This window comes from Monodon monoceros, unplaced genomic scaffold, assembly GCF_005190385.1.
Source record: "Monodon monoceros isolate NGI ecotype Baffin Bay Population unplaced genomic scaffold, NGI_Narwhal_1 Super_Scaffold_12, whole genome shotgun sequence".
Classification (NCBI taxonomy): domain Eukaryota; kingdom Metazoa; phylum Chordata; class Mammalia; order Artiodactyla; family Monodontidae; genus Monodon; species Monodon monoceros.
The window spans coordinates 166561574-166577072 of NW_021703768.1; the positions used below are offsets into that span (position 1 = coordinate 166561574).

Below are 15499 nucleotides of genomic sequence, written 5' to 3' on the forward strand. Positions count from 1 at the left end.
TGAGAGTCCGCCTGCCAATGCAGGGGACACGGGTTCGTGCCCCGGTCCGGGAAGATCCCACATGCCGCGGAGCGGCTGGGCCCGTGAGCCATGGCCGCTGAGCCTGCGCGTCCGGAGCCTGTGCTCCGCAACGGGAGAGGCCACAACAGTGAGAGGCCCGCGTACCGCAAAAAAAAAAAAAAAAAAAAGGGCTTGGCTAACACTGTGCTAAGAGAGTTGACCAAACTTCAATTTGGCTTCCACTTGAACTAGGTTGTAGTTTGTGTCCATAAAGATGACCCCAGCCCTCATGCTGAGTCTTTGCTCAAGAAAATGTGATCCTGCCAAACCACAAAATGTACATACATTGTCTAACCCACCTTGCCAAACCATTTTCAGTAATTTTTCCACTTACTCTTTTTGTAATTTTCCATTTCTTTTTTTTTCAAATAAATGTTTCTTTTTTTTTTTTTTTTTGAGCTCTGGAAAGATATTACTTTTTTTTTTTTGAATTTTATTTTATTTATTTTGTTATACAGTAAGTTCTTATTAGTTATCCATTTTGTACATATTAGTGTATAAATGTCAATCCCAATCTCCCAATTCATCACACACACCCCCGGGGGCATAGGCTTTGATGTATGGGTATGAGTTCTTCAGGCAGGGAAGGGCATTCCAGGAATGGTAACAGCATAAGGATATGCACAGAGGGGGACAGTGATTTAGAGTCCCATAACGTGGGTAAAGGCAGAGACAAGATAAATGGACAGCTAGACGCTAAGGGCTTTGAACTCTGGGCTTGGGGGCTTGTGCTGAGTACAATGGGGAGCTGTAGAAGGTGTCTGAGCAGTGGAGGGCCCAGTCAGAGCTGGGGGCATGTTTCTGGGTTTCTGATGGGAAGTGATAAAGGCTGGGTCCTGGCCAGGGCAGTGGGACCAGGAGGACATCCATTAGATATATTATTATTTTATCAATTAGGGGTAGAATTGAGAGGATTTGTATCAAGGCTGCCTGGGGTGGGGAAGACCAGGGGGAGGAGCTGGACTCAGGGCAGAGAAATAGGGTTCAGGGTCCAGCAGACCCTGAAGATCGTTCTAGTGAGACAGCTGGGGAGAGGATTACAGATAGATGGATGAGGATAGACAGGACATGTGGGGACAGGGCTATTTAGAGACAGATGGATTGAAGAGGGGAGACAGGTAGGTCAGCAGAGCCAGCAAGATAGGGATGCGGACATTTTGAGCTCCCCAGGATGGGATGCTGGTGATGCTGGGACTTGTTCTCTTCTGGTCTGTGACATCCATCCTCCCTTTTTGGCCACCAGGCACAGTTCTCACACATGGGTGCTTCCATGCACCTGCGCACGCCCTTCACCTACCGTGTGCCTGAGGATGCCTGGGCCAGCTTCTTCGTGTGCAACCTACTGTATGCTCTGGGGCCTCACTTGCTGGCCTACCGCTGCCTGTGGAGCCCTGCCTTCTTCCTACGCCCGCTTCCTGGCCCCCCAGCTCACCATGAGAAGCAGCACTGAGGGGGCTGTGGGACTCCCCAAGATCCTGTTTACATACCCAGCTGGCCCTGCCCCTGGAAGGGGGGGTTGGGTTTTTTAGAGGCAAGAGGTGTGTCTCTGGGTGCCTTCAGTCCTGGCTATGGTGATTTCAGGGTGGGATGGTGGGGGGGCCCAAGGTCCAGGTGTTCCAGCAGAGAAGGCCACGGCCATGCTCAGCTGTCACCTCACCCAAACTCCACACTGGCACCCTCCTGGAATTTATCCATCATCCCCCCATGGATCCTTTCAGTAAAATTCCTTTTGACGCATAAAATGTTGCTCTGAGTGTTTCAGGGGGCAGGGGCAAGGGACCCTCTCCTCCGAACCCACGAGGGCCCACTCATCACTGCCAGAATAGTCATCAGGAGCTGGAGGTGCCGGACAGCAGAAGTCTACCTCTGGTTGGTGTGCCCAGCCCCATCTTCCAGGTAGGGAAAACTGAGGCTCAAAGAGGACCAGAGACCTGCCTGAGGGCACAATCAGGAGAGAAGGGTCCAAAGTCTAAGCTCCACCAATAAATTATAATAACGAACAGTGTGGCACAGTTATTAAGCACCTACCATATACCAGGCCAATGGCTAACCTCACATGCTACATGCTGGATCTCACCGCATATTCCAGATGGGGAAACTGAGCCTGCAGGAGGTGAATGTCCTGGTCCCAAGTCACGCCTCCTGGATGCAGCTGAGTTAGGCAACGAGCCCCAGCCCCTTCAACCACAGAGCCCATAACCCTGCCTCTGCTGGCTGACGGGCTTATATTTGGGGGAAACTGAAGCTGGGGAGGCAGCCAAGAAGCTGGGAGAAGGGCTCATTGCCTCCTGGTTTGATTTTTGAACTTGAGTGCAGGTTCAGGTTCAGGGGTAACTCCTGCCCAGACCACTCTGGGTCAGGGGGTTGATCCCCCTGCTCCCTGCCCTTACCAACACTTATTAGGCACCTATGTCTAGCCATTAGATCTTCACGAAAGACCCAGCACTCCATATCTCAGATGTGGAAACCGAGGCATGGAGTGAGGGGCAGAGTCCCTCTGCAGAGTGTGTGATTGTTGTAGGGCCCGCATCCCGCAGAGCGAGCACCCTTTGGCTGCTGGGGCCCAGGACCCTTTGATGGTCACCCAGTGACAGATGGGAAAACTGAGGCGTGCAAGCCAAGCCCCTTTCCCAGGTGAGTCAGCCCCCCTGCCCACGCAGGGCATCATCAGGCTCCCCCCTCCTCCATTTTAAAGAGCGTTAAACTGAGACCCAGAAAGTTTCCTCCGGTGGCCCAAAGTCAGCCAGCAAGGAGGCTGGTACCTGGCTCTGAACTCACTGTTCAGGGCAGTCCTTCCTCCGTCTGTGCCCATCATCACCTCTCCCCCAGCAGGCGCCACCACGTCCCCTTTAACGCCCCCCCCAATCCACCTCCCTCCTCCCCTTGCAGGCAGACGCCGGGATTGCGCCGCCTGCAGGGACCTGCCCAGTCCTTCCTGCGTGTGCAGGGAGCGCAGTCCCGGCACATAGGGGCCGCTGGTCGGGGGCCGCACCGGCAGAATGGTGAGTGGGGCTGTGGGTTCGGTAGGTCCTTCTCTGGGATTCTGTCTCTGTGTCTCTGATCTACATCCCTCAGTGTTTCTCTCTTCAGTCCCTCTCTCCTTCTCACCTCTTCCATCTCTCTGTCTCTCACCTGTATCTCTTTCCCTCCCACTCTCTCCCTCTCTGCTTCTCCTTCTCTTATTCTATGTCTCTTCCTACTTTTCTCTCCTTTTTTTGGGGGGGGGTCCCTTTACTCTCCCTCTCTCTGAGTCTCTCTGTCTTTCCCTACCCCCCCCATCTCCCTCTTCTTTGTGTCTCTTTCCCTGTTGCTCTCTCTCCTTTCTCTCTTTCAGTCTCTGTCTCTCCCTCTCTATCTCTGTCTCTCTCCATCTTTCCTTACTCTTCTCCGTGTCTCCCTCTGGCACTCTCTTCTCTCTCTCCCTTTGTATCTCTGTCCCTCTCCATCTTTCCTTCCTCTGTCTGTGACACTTTCCTTCTGTCTCCATCTCTCCCTGCCTTTCTCTCTGTCTCAGTCTCTTTCCCTGTTCTCACCTTCTTTCTGTGTGTCTCCCCCTCTCTGCCTCTACCACCCCCACCTGCACGGGTTTGCTGCAGTCTCCTGGCGCACGGATAACCTTGCTGCTGCCGCTGCTCCAGCCCCTCCTCCCTCCTCCCTCCTCCCTCCTCCCCAATCCTTGGCCTGGGCCAGAAAAGAGAGAGAGAAGGGTGCGGGGCTCCGAGGCTCTGGTGTTGGGGTCAGGGGGTCAGGTGGGTTGCCCGTGCAGAACTAAGGGAGAGTGAGTCCAGGGGCGTGCGCTTTGCCCAAGGGCAAGTGTGTGAGATCCTGGGAGAGTGGGAGGGTCTGTGGGTGGGAGGGTCTTCTAGCCTTCTCCTGGGGGAGTCCTCTGGGATCCTGGCTGGGCTGGGGACCTGGGCATGTAAGAAGTCCTCGCCGCGGGAAAGGAAGGCCAGGGAGTTAGTCTTCTGAAAGACAAAGGCCAGGAGGCTGCACTGAGCGCACCGTGCCCCCAGGTGTGTGCTCCGGCGGCGGCCCTCGGTCGCGGGGCGCTCTGGGCAGCTGCATGGGGAGTCCTGCTGCTCACCGGCGCCGCGGAAGCGGAGCACGGCCGGAAGAAGGTCGTGCACGTGCTGGGTGAGTCAGGGCCGTGGAAGCGGATCTTGCCCCGCAGAAGCCGTGGCCAAGTAGGATCACCAGGGTGCATGGAGCGGGGAGGACGGAGGGTGCTGGGCGGTCCTGATGGCCACAGTCTCCGCCCCCTCCCTAGTCCCCTTACGGAGCCCCTTTACCCTTCTGATCTCCTGATCCGCACCCAAGTTTTCTTCCCACATCCCTTTCCCTGGGTCCCCCTCCCCAGATTCCCCTGCCCCGCCCCTAGAACCTCTTCTTAACCCTCTTTGGTTGCCCATAGAAGGGGAGTCGGGCTCGGTGGTGGTGCAGACAGCGCCGGGACAGGTGGTCAGCCACCGGGGTGGCACCATCGTCTTGCCCTGCCGCTACCACTACGAGGCAGCCGCCCACGGCCACGACAGCGTCCGCCTCAAGTGGACCAAGGTGGTGGACCCGCTGGCCTTTGCCGATGTCTTCGTGGCGCTGGGTGCCCAGCACCGGGCGTTTGGCAGCTACCGCGGGCGGGCTGAGCTGCAGGGCGATGGGCCCGGGGATGCCTCCCTGGTTCTCCGAAACGTCACGCTGCAGGATTATGGGCGCTATGAGTGCGAGGTCACCAACGAGCTGGAGGATGACACTGGCATGGTCAAGCTGGACCTGGAAGGTGACTAGCCTGTGGGCAGGATGAGGCTCATTTCTAAGGGAGAAGAGAGGAGGGTATTGCAAAGGACAGAAATCAAATCAAGTTGGCCTGAAGGAATTCAGCGGCTTGGTGGGGTAGGATAATGGTTCTGATCTGGGGTGATTTTGCTACCCGGGGATATTGGCAAGATCTAGAAGTAGGTTGTGGTGATATAGTGGGTAGAGACCACGGATGCTGTAAACAGCCCACAACACACAGGACAGTCTCCCCACAGCAAAGAATAATCCAGTCCAAAATGTCAATAGTGAAGACACCGGGAAACCCTTTGGTAGGATCCAAGCACAGTGAGATCCAGACATTCACATCATGTCAGAAATCCTTCCTTCAGCTCTGTTTCCCTGGGTGGGCTTTCCTTGGACAAGTTTCCCCTGATGGAACCAAAAAGTAGTGCCAGGCTTCCACCGTCCCAGCTTGGCAATTGATTTCCTAGGAGTGCTAGCTAGAGTCCCAGAGTTGTCCTTCATTGGCCCAGCTTGAGTCATTTGCCTATCCATGGGCCAATCACTGTGCCTGGGAGATGGGATGCTCTGATTGGCTGACTGTGAAGCTGGGAAGTAGGGTTTCTCTGAAGAATTCCCTCCCATGTGGTTTGCCTTCTTCACTCCACCTCAGAAGATGCTAGAGAGATTTCAGAGCCCTCACTCGCTGAACTTCTCAACAATAGCGAAAAACAACAACAATAATAGAAGCAGCTCTCCTTTATTGGGTGTTTTCTATGTGCCAGGAGCTTGGCTGAAGAGCTCTCTGAGCTTTCATTTAATTTTCCCAAAAACGCTGAGGGAGACGGTATTACTCACAGAGGGGCAACTGGCTCAGAGAGGTTAGAGCCTTGACCAGGGCACATACCAGTGAGTGGCAGAGCCAGGACTGGAACTCTAGTCTGTCAGGCTCCAGCTCTTCTCTCTGGCTCCTGTTTGATCCTTCCTGCATCTGCTGAGAGAAGCATTTGCACCTGCACCCCCAAGGTCCAGCCCACAAACACAGACACACAGAACGCTAGTGAGCTGAGATGACTGTGATTCTGATGAGGGACAAGTTATAAGAACTGAAGGTAGAAGGGAAACCAATGGGAATTGTCCTGGACAATGCTGGAGATCAAAGAGGTCTTTGCCCCGGGTCAAACTTTCGTGGGCTCCCAGTGTGAGGGAGTCAGTTTTGTGGGCTCAGGATTTGACAAGAAGGAAGGTCCCAATGCTGGAAGAATGTCAGAAGCACGTAGAACTGAATGGACGAGGGTTGTGGGAGCTGGGTTTTGAAGGATGAATAGTAGTTCGACAGGTGGAAAGGTGGAAAGAACATGAACAAAGGTCTCCAGTGGTGGAAAGGAGGTGGACATGATTAAGGATGTCAAGGGGGAGGGTCAAGTGAATCCTAAGCTTAAGGCACAGCGAGTATGAGGGGTGTGAACTGGGGAAAGGCATGGTCAGCTCTGAGGCCATAGTGAGGGATGGCCTGAAAGGTCTAGGTTGAAGAGTCACACGGCACCACAGATGTCAGGTAGGTGGGTGAGAGTTGGGGGGTCCGAGCTGACCCTCGTGTATCGTCTCAGGCGTAGTCTTCCCTTACCACCCGCGTGGAGGCCGCTACAAGCTGACCTTCACGGAGGCGCAACGCGCGTGCGCTGAACAGGACGGCATCTTGGCGTCGGCTGAGCAGCTGCACGCGGCCTGGCGCGACGGCCTGGACTGGTGCAACGCGGGCTGGCTGCGCGACGGCTCGGTGCAGTACCCGGTGAGCCAGCCCCGGGAGCCCTGCGGCGGCCTGGGCGGGGCCGGGAGCGCCGGGGCTGGCGGCGGAGCCTCGGGGGGTGTGCGCAACTACGGCTACCGCCAGAACGCCGAGGAACTCTACGACGCCTTCTGCTTCACATCCAACCTCCCGGGTGCGTAGGCTCCACCCCTGGGAGGATGGTCCTGCCCTCCGCTGGCCCGGGCCCCGCCCCGCGCATGAGACCCCACCCACACACAGGTACCCCTCCCTCTCAGTCTTTACCACTCCGCCCAGGTCTCCCTCCCTGTCCTTCCTCTCCACACCCGCCCTCGGGGGTCCGAACCAGGAGATCCCTTCCCTAGTACTGCCTAGGCACGGCAATCAAACATCGCCTGGCACCAGCACTGCTCTAGCCGAGGCTGTGGTCCCGGGCTTCAGGGGAGGGGGTGTATCTGAGCCCTGAGGCTGAGGTCCTAGGCTGCAAGCGGGAGGGTGTCCTGAATCCCGAGGAAGCCGGGTCCCAAGAGCGGCCCTAACCACTCCTCCCCACCCCCCTGCAGGCCGCGTGTTCTTCCTGAAGCCGCTGCGGCCCGTGCCCTTCGCGGGAGCAGCGCGCGCCTGCGCGGCGCGCGGAGCGGCCGTGGCCAAGGTGGGGCAGTTGTTCGCTGCGTGGAAGCTGCAGCTGCTGGACCGCTGCACCGCAGGCTGGCTGGCGGACGGGAGCGCACGCTACCCCATCGTGAACCCGCGCGCGCGCTGCGGCGGCCGCCGGCCAGGTGTGCGCAGCCTCGGCTTTCCTGACGCCGCGCGCCGCCTCTTCGGCGTCTACTGCTACCGCGCGCCTGGTGCACCGGACCCCGCACCTGGTGGCTGGGGCTGGGGCTGGGCCGGAGGCGGCGGGTGGGCTGGAGGCGCGCGAGACCCCGCCGCCTGGACCCCGCTGCGCGTCTAGGCCCGGGCCGTGGACCACTGGGGCGCTTGTCGGCTGGCCGAGTGCCCTACGGCCACTTGGAGATGGACCACACCCCTGGAGACTGGCCGTGCACCCTGCGGTGCCCTGCAAGTTGACCAGGCCTCCTGCGGTCCTTAAACCCTGGCCACACCCTCTGAGGTCCCCAGAGTCTGGCCAGTCCCGGAAGCCAAGTCCCCTGGAGTCCCCTGGAAATCGACCCAGCCCCGCCTCTCCTGGACAGTGGATTCCTCTCCTCTCCCAACTTTCTCCAGGAGACAGGGCACACCCTCTGAGAACCACTGGAGACCAACAGAACCCGAGGTCTCCTGAACACTGGAAACGTCTCGCGAGGTCTTCTGGAACTACCCCCAAGGTCGCCTGGAGGCTGGACCCCCGGGATTATCAGGAGACTGGGCACACGTCCTATGCATCTCCCTGGAGACTGAAGACTGGTCCCCTAAGGTCACCGGGACACTGAACCCTCCTCCCTATCACCTGTAGAGAAACCAGAAACCTCAGAGTTCGTCAGTTGACCATGCCACCATGGTCACATGAAGACTGTGGGCTCCTGTCCTCTCCTCTAGGGTGACCTGGAGATTGGTTACTCCCATTCTCCCCCCTTCTCCCACGAGTCCCCCAGTTTCCATAGTAACAGGCCGTGTCCCCAGGTCACTGTGGAGAACAGCTCCACCCCTCCAGTTTCAGGGGACACCACCCTTGTCTGTCACTGTTAAGACAGATTGACACGCCCCAGCTGGCTCGCATTACTGGCAGGCGTGGCCCATCCCTTAGGTATCTCTCTGAGGGAGCAAATTCGTCTTCACCTGACGGCCCCTTTCCTGGCTGTCGCCTAAGAGACCATCTCCCAGGCCCAGAGACCCATAAAATCTATGTCATTCACTACAGAGAGAAGCTGCCCCACTTCCCATTGTTACCAAGGCGACCAGCCCAGCTTCTACCTGTCACCTAGAGTCACACAGCCCTTCCTTCATCAGTCACACCCATGGAGTTAGTACCTCCCTCCTCCAGCTGTAACCATGGACACCGCACGTTTACTATCTCACCCACATTCACCCCAGAGACCTACAACTTCACTCCCACTGTCCTCACCCTGACCAACAGCCATGGAGACCACCCCCTCCCCTAACTGTCCTGAGAGTGACCCAACATTCGGTTCTCCAGCTCTCACCATGGAAACAGGCTGCTCCTTTCCGCGGGGTGCCCCAGGTCCTTGCTACCCTCCAAGCTCCGCCCCCAAGCGGCTTGGACCCACCCCCCCGCCCCCGGCAGCTGTTGCCATGGAGACCACACTCCAGTGTCTGAGGTAACAGAACACCTGTCCCCCTAGGCTTTCCCTTGTCGGTAGGGCCCGCCCCTCCAAACTGTCACCATAGAGACTGTCAACGTCGTCCCCAGGACAACTGACTTCCCAGTTCTCAGGAACTTCTTACCATGGGCCCGAACTGTGTGCCCCACAGGGCTTAATGGCTGCCCCTTCACCAGATGGGCCCAGCTCCAGGCAGCATCTCAGACCCAGGTGGACTTCTGGAGCTGCTGGATATCCTCCGTTTGCACGCTAACTATATCCCAGACAACAGCTGTTCACGAGACACCCTTGCAGCACCCAGATGAACAAACTGAGGCTCTGGCGTGCCCCTACCCTTTGTGCGATGCAAGCACTAGGCTCCCGCTTCCTCTCTGAGACCACATCCCCATTCTCACTGAGTTCCTCTCTCCTTTTCTAACCTCCCTCCCCCCACATTTTCCTTCTTAGAGGTCCAGGAGAGGTTGAATTGTCTTTAAACCTCAAAATCCTCTCTGAGCTCCATGTTCTAAAGGGTAATTTGTGCTAAGAAGTCAGGACCCAAACTCCCCAGTGTTAACAGCTAGCTCAGGGAGACTGTCCATGAACAAGGCCACCCCAGCTTTTGGAGACCCCAGTTTCGAGGTCTTGCCTGGAGTGGCACTGGGGTCCCTCCTGGAGCCCTCCATATTGTCACATCCATCGCCAGGAAACCCATCTGTGGGTTTTGGAACCAGGTGTGCCTGGGTTCGAATCCTGCCTCTATGACCAAGTGACAAAACCCCTGATCCTATTTCCTCCTCTGTATCAAGGCTGTTCTAAGATCCCAGTGAGTGTGAAGTGTACAGCAGGGGCTCAATAAATTTTTTTTTTTTGATGAATGAGAAAATGAGACAGCTCATGGGTAGTTACTTCAAAAATGCACTTTGGTGGACAAAATGTTTTTCAGCTGGGGGTGCTTGGTGATGATTCAGTTGGGAAGCGTCTCCTCTCATTCCTCAGGACCATTCCCTATCCCCAATCTCTCTCCCCTCCCTTCCCCCCCGCCCCATCGTCGTTCCCTCACTCTGTCTCTTGAGCCACCTCCCATGGGTCTGGCCCTTCTCAGCCCTGTCCTAATTGGGTCACTAACCAATCCAGCGATTCCTCTCAGTCCCCTGGGAATGAAGTGTGTGAAACTGGGTGTTGAGTTCCTGCATCAGGAAGGCAGAGAAGTTGCAAATTTTCCCTGGGGTGGGTGTGGAGGTGGGGGTAGGGAGAGTGTGGGCCGAGGAGTATTGAAAGTTTTGTTTCGGGCATACAAAGAAAGAGAGAAGAGGAAAAAAGTATAAATGTCTGATATGGTTGTAGAAGTGGGGTGGTCGTTAACTGCTCATGCTTCAATGTCAGATGGGACAGAACTCCTAGAGATTCCAACCACTCATCTGAAGCCAGGGTCCAGTCCCTTGGTTAGACTGCCTTGGGCTCCAGCTGTGCCTTAGCTTCCTTGACTAGAGGAATGGTAGGGGCATTTTTCTGGAGATGAGTGCATGAGATTTCTTTCATTCTGCCTTTTCCCTGCTGACATCCTTTCTCCCTTCCATGGGTTCCAGCATCCTGATTTTGCCTCGGGTATGTAAGTTTCCCTCCTCTCATTCTGTGAGTCAGAGGGGCTGACTCCACTGGGCAACGAGTGCTGTGGCTCATCTTCCTGAGCAACCCTAATTGGTCCAGGGGTGGACATGGACCCAGGCAGACCAATGAGACTGCCTGGGATTTTGACGGACCAATAGGACCAAGGGAACCCTCTTTCTGCTGGGTCTCTGCACTGTTGGATTGCAGGTCTCTGAGGGTCCACCTGGAGGAGACCTAAGGATGGCAACCAGGGTAGAGCCACTCCTGAAGCTAGTTATTCAGAAAAATGTCTCACTCCTGTCTTCCAGCACCCAGTGCACTTCTCAGAGACATCTAAAATTTCTTACATGTCCTTCAAAAGATGTTTTATATTCATTCAATCAAACATGCATATATTGTTTTCCCCCCACTTCTACACAAATGAAAATATGCAACATATATTTTTTATGTTGTAAAACTTCACATAATATGAAATTCACCATTGTAAACATTTTAAAGTCTTCAATTTAGTGGCATTTAGTACATTCCCAGTGTTGTTCAACCATCACCCCTATCATTTTCATCACCCCAAAGAAAATCTCATACTCATTAAGCAATCACTCTCCATTCCTCCCTCCCCACTCCATGCCCTGAAAACTGTTAATCTACTTCTCATCTCTGTGGATTTGCCTCGTCTTGACATTTTGTATAAGTGGAATCCTACAGTATGTGTCCTTTTGTGTCTAGCTTCTTTCACTCAGTATAATATTTATGGCTGAATAATGTTCATATATATGTATATATATCACATTTTGTTTATTCTTTTATCAGTTAATGGACGTTTGGGTTGTTTCCGCCTTTTGGCTATTGTGAATAATGCTGCTATGAACATTTGTGTGCCATATATACTTTATTTTATAAATTTATTTATTTATTTTTGGCTGCATTGGGTCTTCGTTGCTGCGCTCGGGCTTTTCTCTAGTTGTGGTGAGCGGGGGCTACTCTTGTTGCGGTGCGCGGGCTTCTCATTGCGGTGGCTTCTCTTGTTGGGGAGCGTGGGCTCTAGGTGCACGGGCTTCAGTAGTTGTGGCTTGCGGTCTCTAGAGCGCAGGCTCAGTAGTTGTGGCGCACAGGCTTAGTTGCTCCGTGGCATGCGAGATCTTCCCGGACCAGGGCTCGAACCCGTGTCTCCTGCATTGGCAGGTGGATTCTTAAGCACTGCGCCACCAGGGAAGCCCTCATATACACTTTTGAAGTAACTCTTATCTAACAATATATTTGGGGACTGGTTTCCTTCAGCATGTAAAAATCCACCCCCTTCCCCCACCAGCATTCGTTTTTTTTTTTGTGTGTGTGCGTTACGCGGGCCTCTCCCTGTTGTGGCCTCTCCCGTTGCGGAGCACAGGCTCCAGACGCACAGGCTCAGCGGCCATGGCTCACGGGCCCAGCCGCTCCACGGCACGTGGGATCCTCCCGGACCAGGGCACGAACCCGTGTCCCCTGCATCGGCAGGCGGACTCTCAACCACTGCGCCATCAGGGAAGCCCAACCAGCATTCTTTTGAAGGTTGGCAAAGTAGTCCCTGTTTGGATGCACCATAATCTTCGTAATCAGTCTCCTAATGGTGGACATTTACATTGTTTCCCATATTTTGCTGTTAGTAACAAGTACCATGGTCATCACATAAGTGCAAGTATAACTGGAGGATGATAGCAGGAATTGTTTGATCAAGGGGTCAAAACTTGCCGTTTTGTTAGTGATCTCCAACTCTTCTTAGAGGTGAGGCCAATTTATAGCCCATCAGTAACAGATGTACTTACCTATTTCCATATGTCCTCAGTAGCATCATGTGTTATCACTTGTTACCTTAGCCAACCTGATAGGTGAAAAATAATATCTCATTGTGGTTGTCACTTGCAATTCACCTGTTATATGAAGCTGACTATCCTCCACTTTGACCTTAGATGCAGGAAGTTGAGTAAATCATAAATCATTCTGAGTCCAGGTACATTGTCATCATTGAAATATGCAAGGCCCCTCTCTTGTGAGATTTATTTGTTTATTCCCTTTTATTTATATGTCCTTATTTGTGTATCTTGGTGATCTGAAAATTGTGTATTATTTTGCTGAGCATATGTTGTAGTTTAAGAGCCATCTGTATTTCCTTTTCTTTGAGCTTTTTGTTCATATCCTGTGCCCATTTGGCTATTGGATTATTGGGGTTTTTTCGTATTGATTTGTAGGAGCTCTTTATATATTATAAATAAAGTGGCAAAATTCCTTTATCTCTGATTTGAAGAATTGTTTCCAAGCTTGGCATTCACCTTTTGTCCTTGTTTATGTTGTTTGTTGCCACTATTGCTTTAGAATAAAGCCCAAACTTCTCATTACAGCCCATATTGCCCTGAGTGATCCATCCTCTGCCTCTCTGACCTCATCTCCCTCCACTGTCTACCTCTGTCACTCCGCTCCAGCCGCTATGGACTCTTTGCTGTTTCTCAAATGAACCATGTTCCCTTCTGCAAGAAGATTTTCACTTTTACTCTTCCCTCTCCCTGAAACTCTCTTCCTTTCTTCCCTTCTTTGCCTAGTTAATGCTATTCATCCTTTAGATTCCATTCACCTCCTCTAAGAAGCCTCCCCTGACCACCTCCCAGGGGTCACATCTGTTCTGTCCACCACTATCTCCCCAGCACCCAGCACAGTACACGGCATATAATAGCTGCCCAGTAAGTCCTTGCTGAGTAAATGAATGAAGGAAGGTGTCAGGAGGCAGGTTGAACTGTTAAAAAATTTTATTAAAATGTCCAAGGAGTACATTAATGTCCATAGTGTCAGATACCACAGACCCACGGAACACTGCAGCTGACAGCATAACCAACAGAATCCAAAGCTGTTCACGCGCACACACACTCACACGCATGCCACACACGCGGCACACGCAAACACACACGCACATCTCAAAGGGAAAGACCAAGAGAAAAACCACCCACCTTAGAAAATATCAGAGCCCCCTCCCACCACGGAGCTGGGGTGGGGGCAGGGCAAGGGGCTGAGGTGGTCAAGGGTAAGGAGCATAAACCAAGACACCCCCAAAAAAGTTGCATCCCCAGAGCCCCCCACTCCAAACAAAGGAAAATTCTTTTGTGACATGGATGACTGAAGATGTGTTATTGTTTTTATATTTCTTAAACCAAGAGGAATTATCAAACCTAGAAGGCAAACCTATATCCCTGGGTTTTCTCAACAATAACCATAACATGGGACAGTGGATAATGTCTATAGCAGGGGACACTAAAGACCATGGTCAAGGATGCAGGTCTAGTTTGCACTTCTCAATCTTTTCCTAAATCTTCCTGTGTGTTAGAGCATGATTATGTTTCAATTCCTTCCCCCCAAAATAGAGAGCAGGGTTAGGAGTCAGCCAGAGGCAGGACCGAATCCTTATTCCTGTCTTGCAAGCCAGTGCCTTTCTCTTATCTGAGCCTCAGTTTTGTCTTGTGTAAAATGGGAAAGTAATGGTTCCTAAGTCACTGGGCTGTTGAGAAGATTCACGGAGGCAGTGTGTGTAAGTCCTTAGCATGGTACCTACTCCATAGTTGTCAATTATGATTAGTACTTCCCAGGAGGGATATAGGCTCAGCCAACACATTTCTTTCTCTACTGAACCCTTAGATGGACTGTATATTTGCTTATTTTTCTTTCCTGCAGAGGGCCATTCTCCACTGTGGTTTTTAACACTAATCCACAGATGTTACCCAGACTAGAGAGGTTGAGAGTGGACAAAGGACATGGAGGAAAAGCTGTGGATCTTTCCTGCCAGAGATCAGGAAGCTGAATCCCGACTTCTGGCTTGGGGAAAGTTTTTACAGGTTTCAGATTCTGGGGAGGAAGGCAAGGTGAGTTCTTTACTGCTTAAAAAATTTAAAAACTAAGAGAAAAATGTGTGTGTGTGTGTGTGTGTTTCAGTTTTAACTCTGCACAGCTCTCTACATGACCGCAGGTAGATGTCACTACTTCAAGTTTTAAGCATTTCTAGTCCACCAGGCGATGAATGGAGGAGACAGGAATAGAGTAGGGGTAGGGGTGGGACCCATGGCAGGGGCACTACCAATGTCTGCTTGAGGGATGGATATGGGCAACGAGCTAGAAAACTTGGCACCTCCTTGGCCCAGGAAGGAGGTTCTTTTGTCTCCCTGAGAGATGGAGGGGGAAGAAATCTGGGTTCGTTGAGCCCTAAACATCCTCTCATCTGTGTGTGTGTGCGTGTGTGTGTGTGTGTGCGTGTGTGTGTGTGTGTGTGTGTATAAAATTCACCACACATGCAGAACCACCAAATCTCAGCACTGGACTAGACCTGGGAGGGCAAGCAATACAGCTTCCCCTCATTGCCCACAAATTCCTCTGACTATTCTGACCCCTAACTCTGAGGGCACAGAGGGATGTTGTTCTAAAAACATTCCGAAAATTCAATACATAGGAATTCCACACTCAGTTCATCCACCAAGACTAAGGACTGACATAGGCTGAAGTCCAAGGTGAAGGAAGAGCTGTCATCAAGTTCAAGCCGTGTGTGTCCATGTAAGTTTCTACTCCCAAAGTCAGTGACCTTCACTATAGGCTTCAGCCTGCATTTAGGACATCCGACAGTTTACTAAATCTGAATCTCTGGTGGTAAAAGCAATTCCTTAGTGCGAATCCAAACACACATTCTTGCACCCTTATCACAGCCTTATTTCCACAACTGGCAGTCAGCCTTGCCAACAAAAGACTAAACCAGTGCAAAGAATAATCTTTGCCGATTGTGCTTCCCTCCACTGAGAGATGCTCCCAGAGTTCAGCCTGACTAGAGCTGACTTTTCAGACACATGGCTACACCTGCCAGGAGGACCTTGTATATGTAAGAAAAAGGAGAGAGGAGCTTTTTACAAATGGTTATGTATGGGGAGATGCGGTTTGGGACTCAGGGGCTTCCGGACCCTCTTGTTTCTCTCTGGGCTCTGCCTCCCCAGGTGAAGGCTCCAGGGGAGGTGTGGGAAGGGGATTGTGCTTTCTTTTGCCTGGTTCT

The 15499-nt window shown here is 52.9% G+C and overlaps 2 protein-coding genes across 3 annotated transcripts in view; both read left to right on the top strand.

Moving 5' to 3' along the window:
• Positions 1 to 1817, top strand: part of TM6SF2 (transmembrane 6 superfamily member 2) — a 10474-nt gene extending 8657 nt beyond the window's left edge. The window contains exon 10 of one of the 2 annotated variants that reach the window (XM_029217471.1): positions 1304 to 1817. In XM_029217471.1, the coding sequence (XP_029073304.1) occupies positions 1304 to 1510 (207 nt within the window). In that variant the 3' untranslated portion in view covers positions 1511 to 1817. The remainder of the gene's footprint in view (positions 1 to 1303) is intronic. The other variant, XM_029217472.1, reaches the window with a different exon arrangement.
• Positions 1818 to 1822: 5 nt separating this feature from the next.
• HAPLN4 (hyaluronan and proteoglycan link protein 4) lies at positions 1823 to 9720 on the top strand. The gene is made up of 7 exons (XM_029217469.1): positions 1823 to 1956; positions 2582 to 2694; positions 2950 to 3062; positions 4074 to 4194; positions 4472 to 4834; positions 6423 to 6755; positions 7144 to 9720. Exons 3-7 carry the CDS (start codon positions 3060 to 3062, stop codon positions 7533 to 7535), a joined length of 1212 nt encoding a protein of 403 aa, XP_029073302.1. The 5' UTR covers positions 1823 to 1956; positions 2582 to 2694; positions 2950 to 3059; the 3' UTR covers positions 7536 to 9720.
• The last annotated feature ends 5779 nt before the right edge of the window (positions 9721 to 15499 follow it).